The sequence below is a fragment of the Momordica charantia genome (genome assembly GCF_013281855.1).
Source record: "Momordica charantia cultivar OHB3-1 chromosome 8 unlocalized genomic scaffold, Mcharantia_2.0 BLBB01000008.1, whole genome shotgun sequence".
Lineage (NCBI taxonomy): Eukaryota > Viridiplantae > Streptophyta > Magnoliopsida > Cucurbitales > Cucurbitaceae > Momordica > Momordica charantia.
In genome coordinates, this window is record NW_028275166.1 from 29,069,404 (window position 1) to 29,091,207 (window position 21,804).

General features: G+C 37.0%; 2 protein-coding genes across 4 annotated transcripts in view; both read left to right on the forward strand.

The window, feature by feature from the left end:
• The first annotated feature begins 161 nt into the window (after positions 1–161).
• Positions 162–4,054, forward strand: QQT2 (P-loop containing nucleoside triphosphate hydrolases superfamily protein). 2 transcript variants are annotated; one of them, XM_022288836.2, is made up of 6 exons: positions 162–426; positions 720–849; positions 1,696–1,922; positions 2,490–2,780; positions 3,179–3,384; positions 3,494–4,054. In XM_022288836.2, exons 1-6 carry the CDS (start codon positions 340–342, stop codon positions 3,774–3,776), a joined length of 1,224 nt encoding a protein of 407 aa, XP_022144528.2. In that variant the 5' UTR covers positions 162–339; the 3' UTR covers positions 3,777–4,054. The 2 variants fall into 2 exon arrangements, with proteins under 2 accessions (XP_022144528.2, XP_022144526.2); XM_022288834.2 differs by having other exon boundaries at positions 163–426; positions 714–849.
• A 1,953-nt stretch (positions 4,055–6,007) lies between these two features.
• Positions 6,008–21,804, forward strand: part of ATRX (P-loop containing nucleoside triphosphate hydrolases superfamily protein) — a 53,825-nt gene continuing 38,028 nt past the window's right edge. The window contains exons 1-10 of one of the 2 annotated variants that reach the window (XM_088127863.1): positions 6,008–6,446; positions 6,610–6,672; positions 9,375–9,470; positions 9,547–9,639; positions 14,161–14,351; positions 14,438–14,678; positions 15,224–15,337; positions 17,486–17,569; positions 18,259–18,849; positions 19,802–20,091. In XM_088127863.1, coding sequence (XP_087983989.1) covers positions 6,327–6,446; positions 6,610–6,672; positions 9,375–9,470; positions 9,547–9,639; positions 14,161–14,351; positions 14,438–14,678; positions 15,224–15,337; positions 17,486–17,569; positions 18,259–18,849; positions 19,802–20,091 — 1,883 coding nt within the window. In that variant the 5' untranslated portion in view covers positions 6,008–6,326. Of the gene's footprint in view, positions 6,447–6,609; positions 6,673–9,374; positions 9,471–9,546; positions 9,640–14,160; positions 14,352–14,437; positions 14,679–15,223; positions 15,338–17,485; positions 17,570–18,258; positions 18,850–19,801; positions 20,092–21,804 lie in introns of those variants that run through there. The other variant, XM_088127864.1, reaches the window with a different exon arrangement.

Sequence of the window (21,804 nt, forward strand, 5' to 3'; positions counted from 1 at the left end):
GATGTTTACCTCAACTATACAGATAAAGTTGGAATTCACACCATTTTAGTTAGAGATAAGTATTCGAACCCACTTGTCCATGATGATTATCATTTGCAATTCTATTCTTATAACTATATATAAATTTAAAAAATTGAACCAATAAATTTGTCAAAGTCTACTACTCCTTTTTCCTCTCTTATTCCCTTCATTAGTTGGTGGGCGGGCGAGCCCATAACGCCTTCAACGTTTACTCTTGACTAGGGTTTTAGCAGCTGTGCAACAACGGGAGAGCACGAACAAATTTCGAGCCCTGTTCCATAAATCCATCAAAATTTCCATTTCTTGTTTCAGCCAACAATGGATGTCGATTCTGATGTCCGCAATGTCAGTACCCAACCATCTGATGATGCCGACTGCAAGCCTATGGAGGCTGAAGATTCAAACGTATGTAAACTACCCATGATTCCTTGGTTATAATCTTACTTTCCCTTGTTTTACTGCTGGAAATATTTACTTCACTTTTGTTTGGGGTGTGTAAGTAAGTGGGAAGAAGTTTCTTGTTTGGTCCGTTTTGTATTTTAATCGCTTGGTTATGAGATTTAAGGAGAATGTTGGTTTTTGCTTTCTGTGCATGTGTGTGTGCGTGTTTCGGTCACATTTCAACCGCCTTGTTTTTATAATTTGTTAAGATATTGTCTTGATTTGTTGTCTTTTGGGTGTTTGATTTTAAGGAGAAGGGAAAGGCAAAAGAGGAGCTTGCTGATTCGATTAAGAATTTAATCATCGAAGAATCATCTAGGCATGCGGGGTCTTCAGCCACGAACTTCAAGCGAAAACCAGTTATTGTTATTGTCATAGGAATGGCAGGTAATTTTCAATGAAAATTATTGTCTCTGTTGGAGTTCACGGATGCATGTTAAATCTTTTAACTTAAATTATGGTTTTCAAGACCCATGGTTTATGTATTGGTGTCTGTCAGTTCAAAAAAGTAAAATGAAAAAAATCCCCTTTTACCAGAGGGGCAGACTCGCGTGCCTACCTACATTCCTTTGGTTTTTAGAATCCCATGAAGGGTGGCCAAGACCATGGAAAAGCTGTTCAATAAATTTTTCTAGGATCAAACTGAGGAGGTTCTTCCTGGTGAGTGGGGTTTTGTCAACCTTCCCAAGGAGCTTAGAACCTAGAGGCTCGGGCATAGGAAATTTGAGAGAGGAAATATCCCCTCCTATCTGAATGGATGTGGAGGTTCCATCAGGAATGGGGGATTCGGTATAAGATCCTGGTAAATAAATATGGTCAATCTCTAGGGAATGAGGCTGATTTTTGTTTGTGATTCAGAAAGCAATATGTATGATTTTTTTGGAAACCATTTCCTAAAACAAGTTTCCCAAGGAACCCAATAATTCCTATGATTTTACTGTCTATTGATTGGCTATCATGGTTAGCCTTTGGATGATTTTGATAGGAAAGAAATAATGAAATATAATAGGAGAATCTTCGGAAGGTGTATAGGGACTGTATTGTTGGGTAAGGGAATACTGTGTTTGGTCTCCTGTGTTCTTAGTTGGATTTTTTGTAGTTATGATTTATTGGTGCCAATTGACAGATTTATGTATAATTCCTTTGTCTTTTACAGGCTCCTACCAGCCATGTTCATTTCATTTTTCTGAATGAAATTCTATCTGTTTCTTGTAATAATGTGGGTTTTTTCAGGGAGTGGAAAGACAACTTTTCTTCATCGTCTGGTGTGCGACACACATGCATCAAATATCAGAGGTTATGTAATGAACCTTGATCCTGCTGTTATGACCCTCCCTTTTGGTGCAAATATTGATATAAGGGATACTGTACGGTACAAGGAAGTGATGAAGCAATTCAATCTTGGGCCTAATGGTGGAATTTTGACGTCTCTTAACTTGTTTGCTACCAAATTTGATGAGGTGAAATTTTCATATCTTTCTTAAGTTATGTTATCTCTAACATCACAGCCCATCAAAATTGCAAACGTAGCCAGTTTTCCCTCCCCTCCTATGATTTCTCGATGATTTTGTGAGTTTGTGATGTTAATTATTTTTCATTATATTTTTTTTTCTTGAACTGTAAAAGAAGATTCCATGCTTTGTTAAGTTCGAATTGTGAGGGAACAAGTTCAAACCCTATGGCCCCTACTTTAGGAATTAATTCCTATATATTTTCCACCACCAAATCTTTTAGGGTCAGGCGGCTACCCTTGAGAATAGTTGAGGTACGCGTAAGCTGGCCTGAGCACTCACGGATATAAAAAAATAAAATTCTTTGTTAAGTTCATGAACCGTTCTTACTGGAAAAAAACAGGTTCATGGATTAATGCTTGTTTCTGTCTTTATGCTGTGTTTTTTCTCATATCATGTGCACTTGTTGATATTGATGCGTATTTCCAATATTGTTTTTCTTCTAAACTTGTACTTATCTCACACACCCTCCTGAATTATCCTATTGAAATTTTTTGTTGAACTGTGCAATCTCAGGTAATATCAGTGATTGAAAAGCGAGCGGATCAGCTTGATTATGTCCTTGTTGATACTCCTGGTCAAATTGAGATATTCACATGGTCTGCATCTGGGGCCATCATCACTGAGGCTTTTGCTTCGACCTTCCCCACTGTAATCGCTTATGTTGTCGATACACCTCGTTCAGCTAATCCAGTCACCTTCATGAGCAACATGCTTTACGCCTGTTCTATCCTCTACAAGACGAGGTTGCCACTTGTATTGGTATTCAATAAAACCGATGTGGCAAAACATGAGTTTGCTTTGGAGGTAATTCGCTTGTGTAGATATGTCCTTGTGATATTTTTAATAATTGAGTGGAATTCCTCATGGTAAGGGCTTACCCTCATAGGTCCTATGTTTAAGTCCCGAGGTAGAAACTTAATAATTTAGAACTCTTATTTTTCTATCGTGGCTTTCCTAATGATTAGTGGGGTAGACCGTCAATATAATGTAAGGACTGGGCCTTGATATTTTGGTTATCTCAGAAAAAGTAAACTTTGTAAAATAATAGAGTTTCCATGGAAGATTTAGACCTTTTCTTGGTAACATGGTTATTTTCCACAGATATCTTCTCTCACATGGACCTCTATATTCTCTTTTTCGATTATCAAATATATTACAATTCTTGATAATTTTAAAATGTTAAAGGATAATTATTCCTGCAGTGGATGGAAGATTTCGAAGCCTTTCAAGCTGCAGTCAGTTCGGATAGTTCTTATACGTCCACATTAAGTCAGAGTCTTTCCCTTGTGCTGGATGAGTTCTATAAGAACTTAAAATCTGTTGGAGTTTCTGCAGTTTCCGGCTCCGGAGTGGATTCTTTCTTTAAAGCGATCGATTCTAGCGCTGAGGAGTACATGGAAAATTATAAGTAATGATGACTGACTAAAGCTTTGAATCTATTAGATAGCGATAACAATTGTGCGAGTTCGGAAGTTACTACAATTTTGATGCTTATGCTGCATTTGGCCATTTTTCAGGGCGGAGCTTGATAAGAGAATAGCTGAGAAGCAACGGTTGGAGGAAGAACGCAGGCGGGAAAACATGGAGAAGTTGAGAAAAGATATGGAGAGCTCCAAGGGACAAACCGTGGTTTTGAGCACTGGTTTGAAGGATAAATCTGACAAGAGCAAAACTAAGATGGTCGAGGAAGATGAAGATATCGGCGAGGAAGACGAAGATGATGATTACGATAGATTTACCGAGGAGGAGGATGTCATTGATGAGGATGAAGATGAAGAGGTTGCCAGATTCACCTTCTAGGTAGCAGACATGGGACAAGTTTTAATGAAACTGTGTATATGTTTTACGTAGAACTCGAGTCACCCCGATTTTCTCCGAACACGAAAATTTGTCGTGTTTCTCTTACATCGTGACAAACCTGGATGCTCTTGTAATGTTTTGATTGTGATGATGATCCTTGTCATCTGTTAGAGCTTTGGTTTGAGCTGGGTTTCTAACGTTGTACAATTATGATGCCAAATAGAAATCAAATGTTGAGATGATGACACGATTTTTATGAATTCGCCAAAGGTTTCGTATACTGAATTTTCAAATATTTATTGTCCTAGTCTATATTATTAAATGTTTATGGTTTAGTTTTTTTAACTTCTTTTTTTGTTATAAGTCTTTAAACTTTGAAATAAAAATTGTTCTAGTAGTTATTGTTTATTTCCCGTTAATTATCTAAATAACCCCCATTTTCATTTAATAACCTGATGTGTAGCATACCACTCGTTTTGAAAAAAAAAAAAATTAAGTATGATTGATTTTTCAAAATTACCATGCCAGACATGTCTCTGGCTTATTAGATATTTCTATAAATTATCAGATCCATTAAATGGATCAATATTCGATTAGACACACTATTCAATATTGCGTCTAATAAATATTTGAATTTTAAAAATATTTGTATAAATTTTATTACATATTTTTTTGAATTTCAAAGACCTATTAGATATTACCTTAAAATTTATGGACTAAACTTGTAATTTGACGTTTATTTTTTTTATAATCGTCTATCAATTGATCAAACTACAGTGATATTAATCGTTTAAAAGTCATTTTTAGGATAACCATCATTGTATTGTTTCTAATGGATGTAATTATTTTAGTCAAAATGAGTATAGCTTAGTGATATTAGCTTATATTTTCAAGCAATATGTTGTGAGTTCGATCCCCCACCTCACATGTTGAACTAAAAATATATATACTAAATACACTTCAAACTAGTAATTATTTCAAAAATGTTTGTAAAAATAAGTATTTTTTTAATTGTAAAAGCATCTTTTTAAGAAACTCTACTAGTTTTGAGATTTGTTTGAAGTATAATTTGAAAGATTGAAATGAACTCCCTTAAATTGAATTAGGAACTCTTTTGTTACGCGAATCTCTAATTTGCAAACATTAGAACTCCACATCAATTCAATTTCAACTCTATTGTATAAGTTAGACACACATTTTACTGAAGTTAAAAGCTTTTTTGACAAATAATAAGTTTATTGGTCCAATAGTTAAACATTTCACAAGATACGATTATCACTCCTACTTGAATGTTACCGAGAAATGATAAAAATTTCAAGAAACTCTTAGTTAAACTTGAAAGAAAAAGTTTAAAGACTAGAATTACTTTATGATGTGATGTTGAAACAATAGAATAGCAAGCTTTAGATAGCCTCTCAACTAAACCTAAATATCGTAAAGGACAAAGATTATATTCGAAAGTCTAGATTTGGAAAGCAATAAAATCGCATAAAATGTTTTAAATAAAATATGGATCACAATTGTATGTTAATATAAAATATGGATTTAAGCTCAAATAAAAAGGGAACATATCCATAGTTGGTATACAATGTTGGATGTTACCATCCTCGTACTTAAATAATCATATAATAAAAGCCAAAATGAACATAGCTCAGTGGTAATTGACATATAATTTGAAAATGTTATTAATTATTTAGGGTCAAAAATAAAGAAATTGAAAAGTAGGTTAAAACTTAAAACCTTACAATTCATTTTATTTAGGCATAGGTGGATATAGATATCATGAACGCTAGGTGTAGGATACCAAACCAAGAAATTTGGGCAACCATTCCCTTATGTGCCGATCGTGCATCAACGGTTCCAATGCCCAGCTCCGCTATAGAAGCCTAACTTGATTTGAGAAGTGCTAATTTGGTTCGTATCAATTTTTTTGTTTGTTCAAGAATATAATAAGTTTTGTTTGAGAGCGAGTATATATATTTTGAACTTCTATCGAGATAACTAATAATTTGACGAGTCAATTCGAAAAAGATAAGACACCTATTACTATCTTCAAAGTGGATAATTGGACACCCTCTTAAAATAAGATTTATTTTTTATTTTTTTGAAACGACATTAAAATAAGACTTAAAAGTTAAAACTTATGTTATTAATTGTCTAAAAAAAAACTTATATTATTATTTTAATTTTTTAAAATATTAACAAATAATAAGAGCATTTGCCCCAAAAAGGCAAAAACCTCCCAGTACTCTTGCGACCTTTCGAAGTCTCAACTCCGTTGGTCTGAATTTCAACTCCTCTCTGCATCTTTTCTTCCAAATTTTCGGCGCAGAAGGAACTTGATTTCAACCAATGTTCCTTCGAAATCCATTCCCAAACTAAAGGAACTGAAATTGAATTGGGAAAGTAGACTCCACGTTCTTGCAATCCGTTTTTTTGAAGTTTAAACCTCTGGAAGCATCACTTCCCTTTCAAGTACTGCCGCCAAGCTTGGTTTAGACGTCATATCCTTTTATCTTACCAATTTTTTGGTTTTGATTTCATTTTGAGATGGAGGAAAAGAACGAGGAAGTGGAAGATGTAGGGAGTGCGTCTGGCGATTCTTTTATCGATGAATCAGAAGATGATGGGCCATCAACATCTGGTCAGGACGAGCAATTGCATCTCGAGGCAAGCCACATTAGCTTTTCAATTTGTATTTGGAAAGCTTTGGTTTCACTTGTTGCTTTACGTTGTGATAGTCAGGACTCAGTAGATACTTGGGTGTTAATATCTGTTTCAATTCTACTATCTGAAGTATGGTATGTTTGTTTTGCTTTTGTTCATTGAGCAGGAACCTTTGACTGAGCAAGAGATAGAGGATTTGGTGGCCGAGTTTTTGGAAGTTGAGAGTAAGGTAGCTTCCAGGACTGTAATTCTCAATGTTTTGTGATCGTAGTATGAATATTTAGCTTCTATATTTATAGAAGCCTCATTAAACTTACCTTCCGCTAATTTTATTCTATCACAATGAATCGATGATGGTGAAATGACTCTAGACTGTCTCCCCTACCCTTGTCTTTCCTAAGTGTACACTTATTAACATAATAATAAAGAAAAGGTAAAAGGGGGTCTCCTTGTCTTAAACCTTGCCATTAATGAAAAGTGAAAACTAAGAATTAAAATACAAATTAATGAAATAGGAAAGCATCCCAAGAGATAAAAATAGCATTAGAGGAGTAATCATTAAAGAGAGGTAGAATCGAGCACCAAAGAGATGCCTTGTACTTAGCTAGATCAAAACATTCGAACAAATCTCTTTTCTTTTTTTTGAATAGCCTTGGGTTTCTTTCGAACCAAAATTCGGAGAGCAGTGCTTTGACTACGTTGGACCAAAGTAGGTGAGCTTCTGGGGGGAGAAACGGCCCATATAGGAGCTGTTTCAAGTTCCCTGACGTTGAGTTTGTAAAAACCCCAACATAAATTGAAGAGGCAGAATAGTACTTCCCAACACTTAGCTGTAAAGGACATAGGAAGAGTAAATGAGCTTGACACTTGCTGCTTGATTAACATAGAACACAGATTGAGGGCTGAAGGAGCTTTGTTCGAGAGTAAGGGGCTTTTTTTTAATAAGGCTCGTTCCCAGTGCTCATGTTTGTTGGCTTCCCTAAAATTTAATACTTGAAAGTTGGTAAAGATCCACCTCTTGTTCCAGTCAGAATGAGTCCCCGATACATTGGCTTCCACCAATAGTGGACTATTAAAGATCGCATCCCGCTCATATTCTACATTATAGCCTGCAATTGATTCAGCTTCCATTTCTGGGAGATTAAACGAGCTCAAGGAAGAATCTTTTTTTTTTTTTTTTTTTGGGATAAGGACAAGAAAGGCATCTTCTTCTAAAATATATTTGTAGTATCTAAGTTTATGAGCGATTTGAATTATCCAAGTTCAAGGCCTCTCACGGGTGTTCCTTGTCTATACTCTTTGGCAACCATTATGTTTATGATATTTTTTATAATTAGGATGCATTTATTTTTTTTTTAGCAAGAAACAACCTCTCATTGACTAATGAAAAGGAAAGAAGTTCAAAGGATACAATCTCATAAGGGAGAGAAAAAGAAACTAGAGAACACAAAAAAGAAAGGGTAATACAACCCAAAGAACAAGAAATGATGCATTTATTTTTGCAAATTAGTTTCTATATGTTTTGTTCTTTCACTCCTTTTGGAGTTTGTTTCCTTGAACATTTATTGTATCTTTTTATTATTTCAATGAAGAGTTTGTTTCTTGTAAAAAAAAAAGAATATGAATTTTTCCCCGGACATTGTGATCGGTTTGAAAGGGACCCAGAAGATTGTTCAGACTGCTTTCTTCATGAAACTGTTAGATATTCGGGCTATTTCCATCAAGTCTTCATCAAAATTTTGGTTTTTATTTTTTATTTTTTTTATTAATTTATTAAGTGAACCATAAAGTCTCTATGTAATCTTCTAGTTTGTACTGCCACGTCTTGAGGCTGATCTTGTTTAAGTTGAAGGCGTCTGTTTGTTTTAGGTCTTTTGATCATTTAGTTGGGTCCGCTATCCATTTTTATCTTTAGTTGTTTTGCTGGTTTTTTCTTGTCCTTGTTGTTTTATTTTCATTTTATTATTTTTAAATATCTGTGAGTTTTAGGGTTAGCTTGCGTGCTTCTCACGAGACAACGTTGGACCCATGATATCGTTTCTACAATTTGAGTATAGTTTGGGGAAGATAATATCCAGGAAGGTTTGATAATATCAGGAGAGTCATCATCATCTATTATTCGGGTGCCCTTATGTTGCTAATATTTGGTCTAAACATCTACCAAACAAACCTCAATCCAGAAACAAGATCGGACGTTATTCCCGTTCGTAAACCCGAACCCACTGGAGGTCGACGAGTGTGGTCCGGCGGAAAAACATAAGTCATCCGTCTCGAAGGCGGCTATGCTAGTTGGTGCATCTTTGTCGGCTATGATCAGTAGAGGTTGAGGTGCCGTTCCACCCCCCGATACTCCTTGGAAGACATTAGCCGGCGAAAGGCGAGCTGTGCTACTAGCGCGCATTTGTTTTTCAGCTGGCTTCAAATCACAACTCCTAGGTCAATTAAGGATCAAATGTTGGAAGTGGAACTCCATCTCATTTATCAAGCTTTTCTCGAGACCTGTTGTTCGCCCATAAATAAATAAATAAATGTACCATAGTTCAGTATAAGTTGGTGGGTTCCAAAGAGTTGTAGCTTTGGAGGGCTCTTCTTTTAAAAGGCCGTTGAAAGTAGTGCGGTACAATATTGTGACAGCTCCCAATACTATATGAAGAGTGTGGTTCAAGAGGAACCATATAATCTTGGCGGAGTCTAACCTTGATGAATTTTGGGACCTAGTTATTTTGCTTCTACTTGGATTACTCTTCCCAAATATTTTTATAATTATGATCTTGTGCACATCTTTACCAATTAGGGATCCTTTTTTAAACCATTGATTATGGGGGATATCTCATTTTCCCTCATTTTTATGAGTTTTCTCTTCTCTTTAATATATATTTCGAAGTTTCTGATAAAAAACTATCTACGAATGTTCACTTATGCTTATGTTAGGCTGCAGAGGCTCAAGAAGCACTTGAAAAGGAGTCTCTTACCAAAGTGGAGAATGAAGTTAGAGGAGAACTGGCATTGACTCTTAATGGTGATGATGTTAGTTGTTGCCTTGTCTCTGTCCTTTCGAATTCTGTCATATTTGCCATCAATAATGTGCTTTCTTGTCTTACAGTTGGAAACAGCCGTTGCAAATGAAATGTCTATTTTTACAGAAGAGTGGGAAGGTGCGCTTGACGAGCTTGAGATCGAGAGTGCTCATTTGTTGGTATGCTTTTCTCTCCAACTTTCATCATATTTAACACCAAACAAATATTTTAATAACTGATTTTTTAAGGTTGTTCTAAGTTTAATCATAGCAGAGAGAGATTGTGCATCTGGTAGGACATGTTGGCACATTAAATGACTATTTTCTAGGCATAGACAGGCAATGAGATTAGTTTCTTGGTTGAGTTGTAACGTAAAATTTGATTATTAACCCACTATTATTTAGAAGGCTAAAATATACAAAATCGTCCTTAATCTTTTAGGTAATGCTCAATCTCGTCCTTAATCTTCTAAATTCTCAAAAGTCAAATCTACCTTTAATGTAATAAGTTTTCAACCATATCATTCCTTAGAAAATTTGTTAACAAAAAGTTGATGTATCACTAAAATATTGTAAGGTATCTCCCTTACAAGTGCTTGATATTTCAGAGCAAAGAGCCCTGGGCTTTACAAAAGTCTCCCCAACCAAACTGAGGGGGCCGGAACTCTCCCCACAAACATTTCCCAAACTAAAACAAAACATACCCTTACACAGAAAGGAACCAAAGCATATAAAGACCAACTAACTTGAAGGGGGAATTCCCTCCTTTACCCCTCCTGACATAAGTACTAACTATTAGGGTCTCACATTACCCCGAGGTACAAAAGCACCTTGTCCTCAAGGTGGAAGGGGGTAATTGCTATTGAAAGAGTGAATGTGTTTCCCATGTGGCCTCAAATTCGGGCGGCCCTTACTAGCATACTAGGAGCTCAGCGTCGTTGGTGTTTGTATTGTGGCGGAGGCCCATGATTTCCTAGAGGGTGGATATCCATTCAAAGGCATTAGAGGGATGGAGGGTGGGACTGAACGTCTGAACCAATGTAGCATCTCCAACGACTTGTTTGAGTTGAGAGACGTGAACACGTGACGGATAGTTGCTTCTTCTGGTAATTGCTGCTTGTATACCACGAAACCCATGCATTTTTAGAATTTGATAGGGCCAAAAAATTTTGGGGACAACTTTTTGTTTCACCGAATCTTCAAGTAGACCCAATCACACATGACCAATTCAACTTTTGAGCAGTACCGATTGGCAAACTTCTTCATGTGTGCTTTGGCAATGGTTAAATGTGCTTTGAAGATCGATAAGGCTTGGTCACGGTCAATTAGCTGCTAGTCTAAGGTGAAGTTGGTGGTACGTTGCTTACTGTAAAATAATAAGGGGGAGGAGGTCAACTGTAGACGGTGTGGAACGGGGTGGTGTCAATGGAGATGTTAAAGGTGGTATCATACCAACATTTTGCCCACGCCAGCCAAGCTCCCCTATGTTTGGGCCTTTCATTGCAGAAACACCTCAAGTAGGTTTCGACGTATTTATTGACGATCTCTATTTGACCGCCAGTTTGGGGATGGTATGGCGTGCTTTGACGTAAGTGTCCCTTGAAGCCGAAATATTTCATCAGTCCAAAAGTTGCCGATGAAAATCTTGTCACGGTCGGAGAAAATGGAGTGGGGAAACCCACGCAGACTCGCAATTTCTTTCACAAAAACGACAGTGATTGACTTGGTCGTGAATGGGTGTCAGAGGGGAATGAAGTGAGCATATCTGCTTAAACGATCAACTACCACAAAGATTGTGTTGTGCCTCTCAAAATGTGGTAAACCCTCCGCAAAATCCATGGTTATATTTTCTTAAACGTGGTTTGGCGCGGGGAGGGGTTGGAGAAGGTTCGCAGGGGAGGTAGCTAACTGTTTATTCCTTTGACACAGTGCAGTGATCCACATAGTTCTTCACGTCCCCGTTAATTCCAGCCCAATAGAGCTCATCGGTTAGGCGCTTGTACGTGCGAAGGAACCTCGAATGACTGCCCATGATAGAGTTGTGGTAGGTGTGCAGTATGACTGGAATCAATGAAGAGGATTTAGAGAGGACAAGACGATGTTTATATAGGAAGGTACTCTGATGAAATGTGTACTTTGAAACGTTGTCTGGGTCGTTTGTGAGGCATTAAATGATATGAGAGATACTCGTATATTAGGATACCTCTGTTTTCACCACTACCACATCCAAAATGGTTGGTACTGTTAAGGTGGCTAGATGAACTGTTGGCGGCATGTAGGAGAGAGCATCGACAACCTTATTCTCGAGTTTGCATCTGTATTTAATCTCAAAACCGTACCTAAGTAGCTTAGATATCCACTTCGATACTCCGGTTGGATGACATTTTATTCGAGTAGGTATTTCAAGGCATGCTGATTAGTGCGAACAAGGAGTTTCTAGCTCAGTAAGTACAATCTCCATCGATGCACGACCAAAATGATTGTCATCAGCTCCGACTCTTACATTGATTTGGTTCAGGTGTGATTCGATAAGGTTTGACTGAAGTAAGCGATCGACCTTTGCTGTTGGGAATTGTGATAACACTGATGCAACTCTTGTCTCAGAGATATTCGTCTCTAAACAAATGATATGCTGAAGTCAGGTAAAGCTAGCACTGGTAAGGTGACCATTGCGTGTTTCAAGCAATCAAATGCCTCCGTGGCTTGGTCCATCCAGTGAAAGGAGTTTTTCTCCAGTGAAAGGAGTTTTTCTTCAGTAGCTGTGTAAGAGGGGCAACGCTAGCATTGTCTTGTTGCAGGTGTCGCTCACCGCCAGTTATTGCTGTCATCGGATGTTTGCCTGCTTCACCAGTGGCCATCGTCTACTACTGCCACTGCCTTGCCAACTCGCACAACGTTGCCACCATATGGCGCACCATGTCGCCTGCCACCGGGCACCACCATCTACTTCGTGACTCATCGTTTGCCGCACACATTGTCTATCGTGTCTGCCACACGCCCATTAGAACATCAGATTCAGCTAGGGTTTGATATTGGGCTAAGTTTCTAATATTATTGGTGTACAATAAAGGTTAAGTTTGTTATTTGTCTAACCCCACCTTGAGGACAAAATGTTTTTGAAGGGCAGGGTTTGATATTGGGCTAAGTTTCTAATATTATTGGTGTACAATAAAGGTTAAGTTTGTTATTTGTCTAACCCCACCTTGAGGACAAAATGTTTTTGAAGGGCAGGGTGATGTGAGAGTCCTAATAGGGATAGTTTGAGAATAGTATTAGTATATTAGTTAAGGGCATTGTGGTAATTAGTTAGGGGAGAGTTGATTATAAATAGAGGAAGTAGGGAGAGAACGCGGTATTTTTGAGAATAGTTCAAGGTGAGGGACTTGGTATAGTTCTTAGGGGAGTATAGCCCTCTCAAAAGGCTGTTGATATTGTAAATTCTCTTCGATATTGCAATATAGTTGCATTGTTATTTTCTCGTAATCAGGATCCTTACAAAAACCTATTGCATATTAAATTTTTGAAATAAGAGGTGCCAACAATTCAATGTTTTCATCACATTTATGCTTTAGCTCGACTGCTCGAGCGGCGGTGCTCCATCAGCCACACACGGAGTGTGTTTGATTGGAATTCCGTCTCTCTACCTTAAATTCAATAGAATTTTCTTACAATTTCTCCATTTGAAGCGAATTTGCATCTGGCAGTCAACTTTCTCCACTTGTTGGAATTCGATGGATGGTAAATCAGAAAAATCTAGGGCTCTGATGAAGAATCTATCGGCATGTGATGTTGAAGCTCTCAGGAAATGCTTGCAGGAAAATAATGGAGATTGTATGAAGTGCGAGTCTCAAATACAGGCCTTCAATTCTTCTTGCTCCCTGAAGAAACCAAACTCATCTCTGCAATCTGGAAGGGACCTCCGACTAGTGTTTGATTTCTGTCGCTATTCTGTTTTGTTGTCAAATTCTAAAAGCCATTTATTCGAAATTGGTGCAACGGAGAAATTTGCTTAAATATTGTAATGGATCTGTTTATCTTCTGAGCTTCTTTTTAGGCAAGAGGTGCTGACAATTCAATGTATAAACACATCTGAAAAATAAATGGAGTTGATCTTCAATGTTTATGTAGCAAAGAACACAAATAGAAGGCTGGAAATAACAAGAGGACAGCTTATTTTGAAAGATTTCTGCAGTATTCATCCTTTGTTTATCAAGATTCACATAAGAATATTCACTCTTTTGGGACTTCTAGATTTCCAAATAGCAGAATATAAATCCTTAGGCATGGGCGAAGAAGATGAGAAATAATTAAGCATTAAGCAGACTGAGAATAATCCCGAAGGTGCTATCTTCCAATACTTCAAATATTCTCTTGGATATTATTTTAGTGACCGTAAAATGTTTAACAAAATATGCACATTTCCATCACTCTTATATAGATGTAATATAAATACAAAGGTTTTCTTGATAAAAAAATAAAAGCTCAAGGTGGTATATCTTCTTGTAGTCTTTGACAATATTACAGTTTTTATGATATTTTGGTCATCTTCGTCTAAATTTATAATATCTATACATTTGTGACATTCGTTATGAGTTGTGTGTATGATCCGGTGTGTTGCTTATGTGTTGTGATATTTTACTTCTATAAGTTATGGTCTTTTTTTTATCCAGGATGCTTTTATTTAATTACCTCTATGAATAGGAGCAACTTGATGGTGCTGGTATTGAGCTACCAAGTCTCTACAAGCTAATTGAAAGTCAGGCTTCTAATGGTTGCTATACTGAAGCTTGGAAAAAAAGGATACACTGGGTAGGCTCTCAGGTAACTGGTGATCTTCTTGCATCTGTATCTGACGCAGAGAAGACCCTCCAAACTCAAAGGCCCGTAAGGAGGTACTGCATGCCTTTATGATAATGTGAAGCTTGTAATACTGAAATTTTCATCTCACATATGTATATAATGTCTGCTTTGGGCTTAGACGACATGGTAAACTTTTGGAGGAGGGAGCAAGTGGATATCTACAGAAGAAATTTTCCGAGAGTGAGGGAATCGTAACAAAAAATTTGGAAGTTGATTGGAGTTCTCTTAATAAGGTTTTTTCGGAAGGTTCAAAGGACAATGACACATTGTTCGGTAGCAAGAACTGGGCTTCTGTGTACTTGGCCAGCACTCCGCAGCAAGCTGCAGAAATGGGACTCAAATTTCTGGGAGTTGATGAGGTGCGGTTTTTTTGTTACAGCTCAAGTGGGATATTTTGGAAATTGCAGTAAAAATAATCAGGACAGTTTTGTTGATTTCATGATCGATCTTCTAGCTCAGTCATTGCCCTGTTTCCCTTAATGCTTTTAGTATGATCTTCTTCTTTTTGTTATTATGTTAATGTGGGTGCTTTCCACTGTCCTTTCTAAGCAATTGTGGAAGTCTAGTAGAAATACTATAATTCATTGGTTTCTAGGACTTTGTATCTTCTGTTCCTCAGGCTCTCATGCAATTAATGAAACTTTTTGACCTTTTTCTTCTGTAAGTTTCTTTTTTTCCATTTAGAAATAATGAGAAACCAAGAAAATGGGCCGGGAGGCACTGTTTGGAATCAAATTCATACATGGCAGAATTAACGTATATAACAAGATTTGCTGTAGACATTTTAAAATATATCTAGGACAGTTTTTTTTGTGAGTATTGGCTTGTGTCAAAATACTGCCTCTATTTCTTTTTATTCTTCATTATGAACTGCCTAAGAATAGATTTCATATCTTTTTATTAGGTAGAGGAGATAGATGACGTCGATGGAAATTCTTGTGATCCATTTGTTGCAGCTGCCATTGCAAATGAAGAAGAATTGGATCTTTCCGAAGAACAAAAGAAAAAATTCAGAAAGGTAATTAAACTTTCCTGTTAAAGAAAATGTTGAAAATGGATGTCAAAGTTAGGGCATCTCTCCCATAAGTGTGAAGAAGAAGGGGAAAGACTTTGCCTCAAACCTCCCTTGGCAAAACTTTTGCCTCGGGTCTACTATTAATGATTACTAAAAAAATGGTTGCAGAAATGTACCCACACATTCACTTTCTCTGAGGACCAAAACTATTGCTTTCTTTTGTAACTACAGCGTTTCCATGTTGATGAACAATTAGAAAGCCTTCCTTTAGTTGCTCTTAGGTGTTTTCTCTACCCAGCCCCTAGTTTGCTGTTCTTTTGTTTATAACACTTTTTTCTCAGGTTTCTTATAAACAAAATAAAACTGCATCTAGATACGACCAATCTACTTTGTCATATGCCTTCTCTTAGTAGTTTTGGTGCTGTTTTTGCATTCTTTTGGTCTAGCTTCAGTGGCTCTTCGGTGTTGTGGATTTGCTTATGAGATTTTTGTGTTTGTTTCTCCATGGGGCGATTTGTTCTTCATTGTTTTATTTGGACTCTTGTATTTATGGTAGTTCCTTTCTTTTTTGGTTTGGTTGCTTGTTCTTTTCACTCTCACGGGAGTTTGTTGAACTTGTTCTTTCGTTTCATTTTATCAATGAAAAATCTGTTTCTTGTTTAAAAAAGTATTTTTTTTCTTCTTGGAATTCCATTACTTTAGCGCCTCAGAGGCTACCAAAATAATGTCCGACACCCTTCCACAAAAGTCGGCTGCACATCATCTGATATGAGGAAGAACACTTTTAAGCCGTTCAACTAGCACCTTGGTAATAATTTTGTACAACAAAGACACTAAACTGAATCATTTTTGGGCCCACATCTGTTGTTCTTTAACTCAACCTCTAAAATATCAACCTTCAACTTCAACAGGGATCTGGCTCTCTTCTAATCATCAACCCCAATTAGGATAAAAAATTACTTGGAAATACAACAATTAGGATAAAAAATCACTTGGAAAAGATGAGAGAATCTACTCATGGAAGAAGCCCGCCCATGCCAATTACTATGTTGAAAAGGAATCCCCATTGCCAACTTGGAAAGGCGACTTCTACTACTTCCACCTTTCATACTGATAATGTGCCACCCTAAAGATTCTAGACTGTGGATGGTAAGATATAACTTGAACGACCTTACTTCAATAGATCTGTTCGGCTGTACATCTGTGACCATGAGTTTTAGTTTTAAGGATGCTAGATATAACTTGATGCCACAGTGAATTGGGCTCAGGCCACCCAAATTTAGCTAATATTGCAATTTTATTTTTTATCTTTGAACCTCCAATACCTAAACCACTTTGATTTGGAGGCTTAGTAAATAAGTTCCAACGAATTAGATACATCATTTTGCCAATCCTCTTCTCCAAAAAAAGTTCCGCATTTGTTCAATTTCAAGGCCAATCTTTCTAGGCACAAGCAAGAGAGACATGAAATAAATAGGGTTGTTGGCCAAAATCGAAGTTGATAAAGTATGGCGCCCTCCTCTTGAGAGCTGATATTTCCTCCTCTTATCCAATTTTTTCAATATCCTTTCGACATGGGTTTCCAAATATCAACAGATTTGAGATTTCCACCAAGAGAAATGCCACTTTACAACGGGTCTTTTCAGCAAGTTCCAACTAGTCTTCTTTTTTTACATTTTATTGACATTAAAGTAGTTTCTTATACATGAAAAATATCTGCCCTGGTTGTCATAAAGTCTTAAGATGACAACAGTGTTTCTACATCTTCTATTTTTTTGTCTGTGATTCGACTTGTTCCACTTGGTCATGAAACATTAATAATTGTTGAGCATGCGAGAGAAGTAGATTTTACCACATTTTGGTATTTATTTTTTTTCTGGGACAAACGTCTCAACAGTTCAATTTACTGGTCTTGGGTGATTATATAGTTGCTTAGTCTTACTTTTTATGCTGTATTTGTTCCTCTACTCGGTGTGGTGGTAGGTGAGTTATGTTCTAGAATTTCTTTTTAAGTTCCCCCCCCCACCACCACTCTGAAAAGATCTTACAATTCCTATACTTTATTACCCTTTCGAGGTTGTAATTTACTTCTTGTCATTGTTTCTTTAAGGGCTTTTTAAGTTAGAGAATGTAATTAGTTTGCATTGACAGGTCAAAGAAGAAGATGATGCCATTTTTGATAGAAAACTCCAAATTCATTTGAAACAAAAACGATATCAGAAGAGATATAAACAGGTATATATATATATTTATTTTGGTTTGTTTTTCTTGTGTATTTCAGTTACCTTTGATATTTTGTACTTTTTTCTTTTGATTTTTTTTTCAAACATTTTATTTTATTTTATTTATGAGGGGTGAATTTTTGTTGTTTAGAACTAAGGAAAACTTATTACAATGAATTTGAGATGGTTCCAGTTTCATGACCAACAGAATAAAATACACTTCAACCTTTCAGATTCAATTATGATTTATGAGAAGGGAGGTCCAAAGTTCTTAATTCTCTCAGGAACATTATTCTTCGTTCTTCTGCTTCCTCCCTTGCCCTCTCTTCATCTCTTATTCTACTTCTCTTAGGAACACCTTTTGGAATTCTTGGACTACTGAGATTGAATACCTGTAAAGTTTTTCAAAATTTTTGACCTGCGTAGAGACATGGCATTCGTGGGTGTAGGGCAAATGATTGAGAATGTAACCAAAAATGGTGCTAACAAGTCAGGGCTAGGGAAAACTAAATGAAATCTCTTGGCTTTAGACCGTGAAATTGTAGTTTCACCAATGTTTTTTTGTATCTCCAATGTGAGAGATGAGGACTACACATGGTGCTAGGATTAATGGTTCTCCAGAGGCTATGTACCTTAGTTTCTCGTGTTATTCAAGTGGTTTGGATTTTTCTGTATTCTTGACTCTTTGTTTGTCTGATTTAGGAGGTCTTGCAAAAAGATGTTTCCCCTGTTGAAAAAGTGATACAAAGAGATGAAGAGCAGCTTGTTTCTCTTGTTGACTGTTTGAACCCTGTTTCAGATGAGAAAACTGATGGACGTCAAAAGGGGGTCTCTGATGATGAAAATGGAGATGGTTGCCATAATCTGAAGATCGACATACCCAATGGTTCTGATGCTTCAAGTGATAATGACATGGCAAGGTCTATGGAGAATACCGCTTCTGTGCTTCCTTCAGCTTTATCTGATTTTGTGGAGCCTTTAGGTTCAAAGCGTTTAATTGATACGAGAGAATTGAATGTTCAAACTAAAAGGAGTCGAACCATCAGTGTACATAACGATGAAAGTTCCCTGGTAAAGGAGCATTCTACTTCCAATCTGACGAAGTTGGACAACGTATGCAACATGAAACAAAATGACCATGGTGCTGATTCTCTTCCACCAGAGAGTCTGAACAAGAAGATCCGCTGTACTGCTTGTGATCAAGTGGTTATTAAAGCATATGCACATCCCTTTCTAAAAGTAATTGTTTGTGCAGATTGCAAATGTTTGATGGATGACAAGAAGAATGTAAAGGTATAGAAAAAATTCACCTGTCGACCTTACTGAAATTTGTGCTTTGGTTATGCATAAGCTTCTGGCTGCATTATGACATTGTTCATCATATCATATATGATTTAATGTTATTGGTAAAAAAAAAATATCGTACTCTGTTCAATGTTAACGGTAAATGTATTCACTACTGATTTCTTATGTTAAAAAAACGAAATAATATACTACATTTATTGGTAATTGATTTCCCTTTTCAACTCCCTTTTTTCTTCTCTCATGCAATGTTTCTTTTTTAGCTAAGCTGTGGAAGGTTGAATTCCACCGTTGTTCCTGAGTTTCTCTGTCATCTCTTTTAGAGATACAGCATCCTTTTTCTCTTGTAGAATGTGTCGAATATGTTATTATTGGAAAAATCAGAAGATGATGAGAAATTCCTTAACGAAGAAGAAAATAAAAAATTGAAAAATATTTATGTATTTTGACTACAGAATGGCAGACGTAGTAACAAAATATGAATATATACATTCTTTGACCAAAATAAAATAGAAAACTCTATCCCAAACAACCTTTCAATCTTCTTGTTTTTTTGTTCCCTAAAACATTATCCCTTTTCCCTCTAGCCAAACTTTGAATATTGAATAAAGAGTTGGAACTGAATATCCTCAAAGAGCTTTCAACCTTTTATTAGCAGCTCCTCTTGGAGTTCTTTGTCCAAGTGTTTTTGGCAATTATTCTCTTTTCTTGATTAATGCCATGGAGTGTTAGTGGTCCTGCTTGGCTTTGATGTGGGAGAATGCTTTCTTCCTGACCATGTATTGTTTTTTCATACATCACGTTTTAACTTATCCAACATGGAATGCAAGTAAAAGTGATGATCTTATTATTCTATTGTTGTCTTTTATTTTTCACATCCTATCATTTGAACATAAAAAGGCTTTTCTAAAAGTTTTTGGCTTTCATGTTGGAATGGTTGCAGGAACCTGATTGCTCTGAATGCTATTGTGGATGGTGTGGACGAAATGCTGATTTAGTTAGTTGTAAATCATGCAAAACTCTATTTTGCATCAGTTGCATTAGGAGGAACCTTGGTGTCGAGTGCTTGATCAAGGCCCAGTCTTCTGGCTGGCACTGCTGTTGTTGTTGCCCAAGTCTCTTGGAACGCTTGACTATGCAGTTGGAGGAGGCCTTAGGATCTGGAGATTTGACAGGTTCCAGCTCCGATAGCGATTCAGACAACCCAAATGCAGATATAAATGTAACCATAAGGTAACTTGCAACCCTTATTATCATTATTTCTTTTTATTTATTGACAAGTAAACAAAACTTTTCATTGAGGTTATGGAAGTTACAAATAAATCCTTAGAGGAGAATAAACCATCGGCCTAAAAAAACTCCAAAAAAGATGGAATAAATACCCCAAACCCCTCAACTGGAGTAAAAAAATAAAAGAAACTGCATAATTATCCATTTTGAAAAGGAAAAAACTATGGGCCAATGCAAACACCACCTAGGAGCTATAGCAATGAAACACCAAAAGAGGCAGACCTTCAAGTAGGGAGTCCTCTCTTTGCAAGACTACTTGGAAATTTTTTCATCAAAGCTAGACTTTTCCTGAGAAGCTTGCAATTTTAAAACGCACCATATGAAACCAGTAGATGCCACAGACTTAATTGGATTGAGCCTTGGCAGTCGTGGTTGGAACAACTCGGAAAATCCTACCACTTCACCTACTTTATTGCCCCACTCATTTCCTCTTTGTCCTCTATGTGTTTGTTGAATGGCACCCTCAAAATTTTATGGTCCTTATTATGCAATTGGTTACCCATTCACCCCCATTTGTCTCTCTATTCAAATCCCTCAATTGTAAGATCCTATTGCCTCTATTTAATGCTTTCCATTTAAGATTTTTTCCTTTTTCTTTTTTTCTCGTATGAAACCTCACAATTCAAGTGAAATTACTTATATCATGGAAATTTGAATTTTGAACTAAGATTCTTTGACAGCCAAGCAAGACCTAGCTTCTCTCTTGCTTCTCTCTCTTCATGCACGTTAACTTTTGTCAGTTTTGGTGTTCTTCATGTGTCTCCTCAAAATTTTCTCTCTCTCATATCTCTCTCTGTTTTTTTTTTTTTTGATAATTGGGACTTGGAGCTTTGCTCCCATATACCTAGGGACACCCACGACAACCCCAAGGCCCAGACCCGAGAGACATCAAGGGTTTCTGGTATTAAGCTCACCAGGAGATTTGAACTTGAGACCTCTAAGCAAGTATGACCCAGAGACCCCAATCCTTTGCCAACTGGACTGTCCCTTGGGGGCTTATCTCTCTCTCGTATCTAGAAGTCTAACCCCTCATTTCAGACTATCTTTGTGGAAAATAGAGGAAACAGGCATGTCCTCGTCTCTCAAGCACTTGGCTTTGTTGCTTGGTCCTACAATGTTATCACCACTCAACTAGCTTCTGTTGCACTATCGATGATTTAGGAAAAACTAGCTGGTTTGACCTTGTCATCACTAATGGCAGTGCCTGGATAGACCATGGATGGACATGTACATCTAACTTGTAAAAAATACAAACATAAGAAAGAATCGAGTCAAGGGTTCTCCAAACATAAATCAGAAGAAAATGGACCTCCAAAAAGCAACTGAAGAGCTGGACAAAAAGGAAGAACTGAGTCCCTCACTCCAGAAGATCTAGCAAGCAGACATGACATGAAAGAGAGGTCGACCGAAACCATAATGAATGAACAGCGAATGTGGATGCAAAAAGGTAAATTGAAGTGGCTCCAAGAGGGTGATGAAAATTCCAATTTTTTCCACAGATGGTCCTCCCTTAGAAAGGGTCGCTCTTTGATGACTGACCTGGAAGATGAACAGGGCAATTTGCTTACCAAGGGGGAGGACATAGAGTGGTGTAAACCAATTGAGAGAGAATGTTATCAAAATTGAAGTCTGCCTCTAGAGAACAAAAGAACTCCT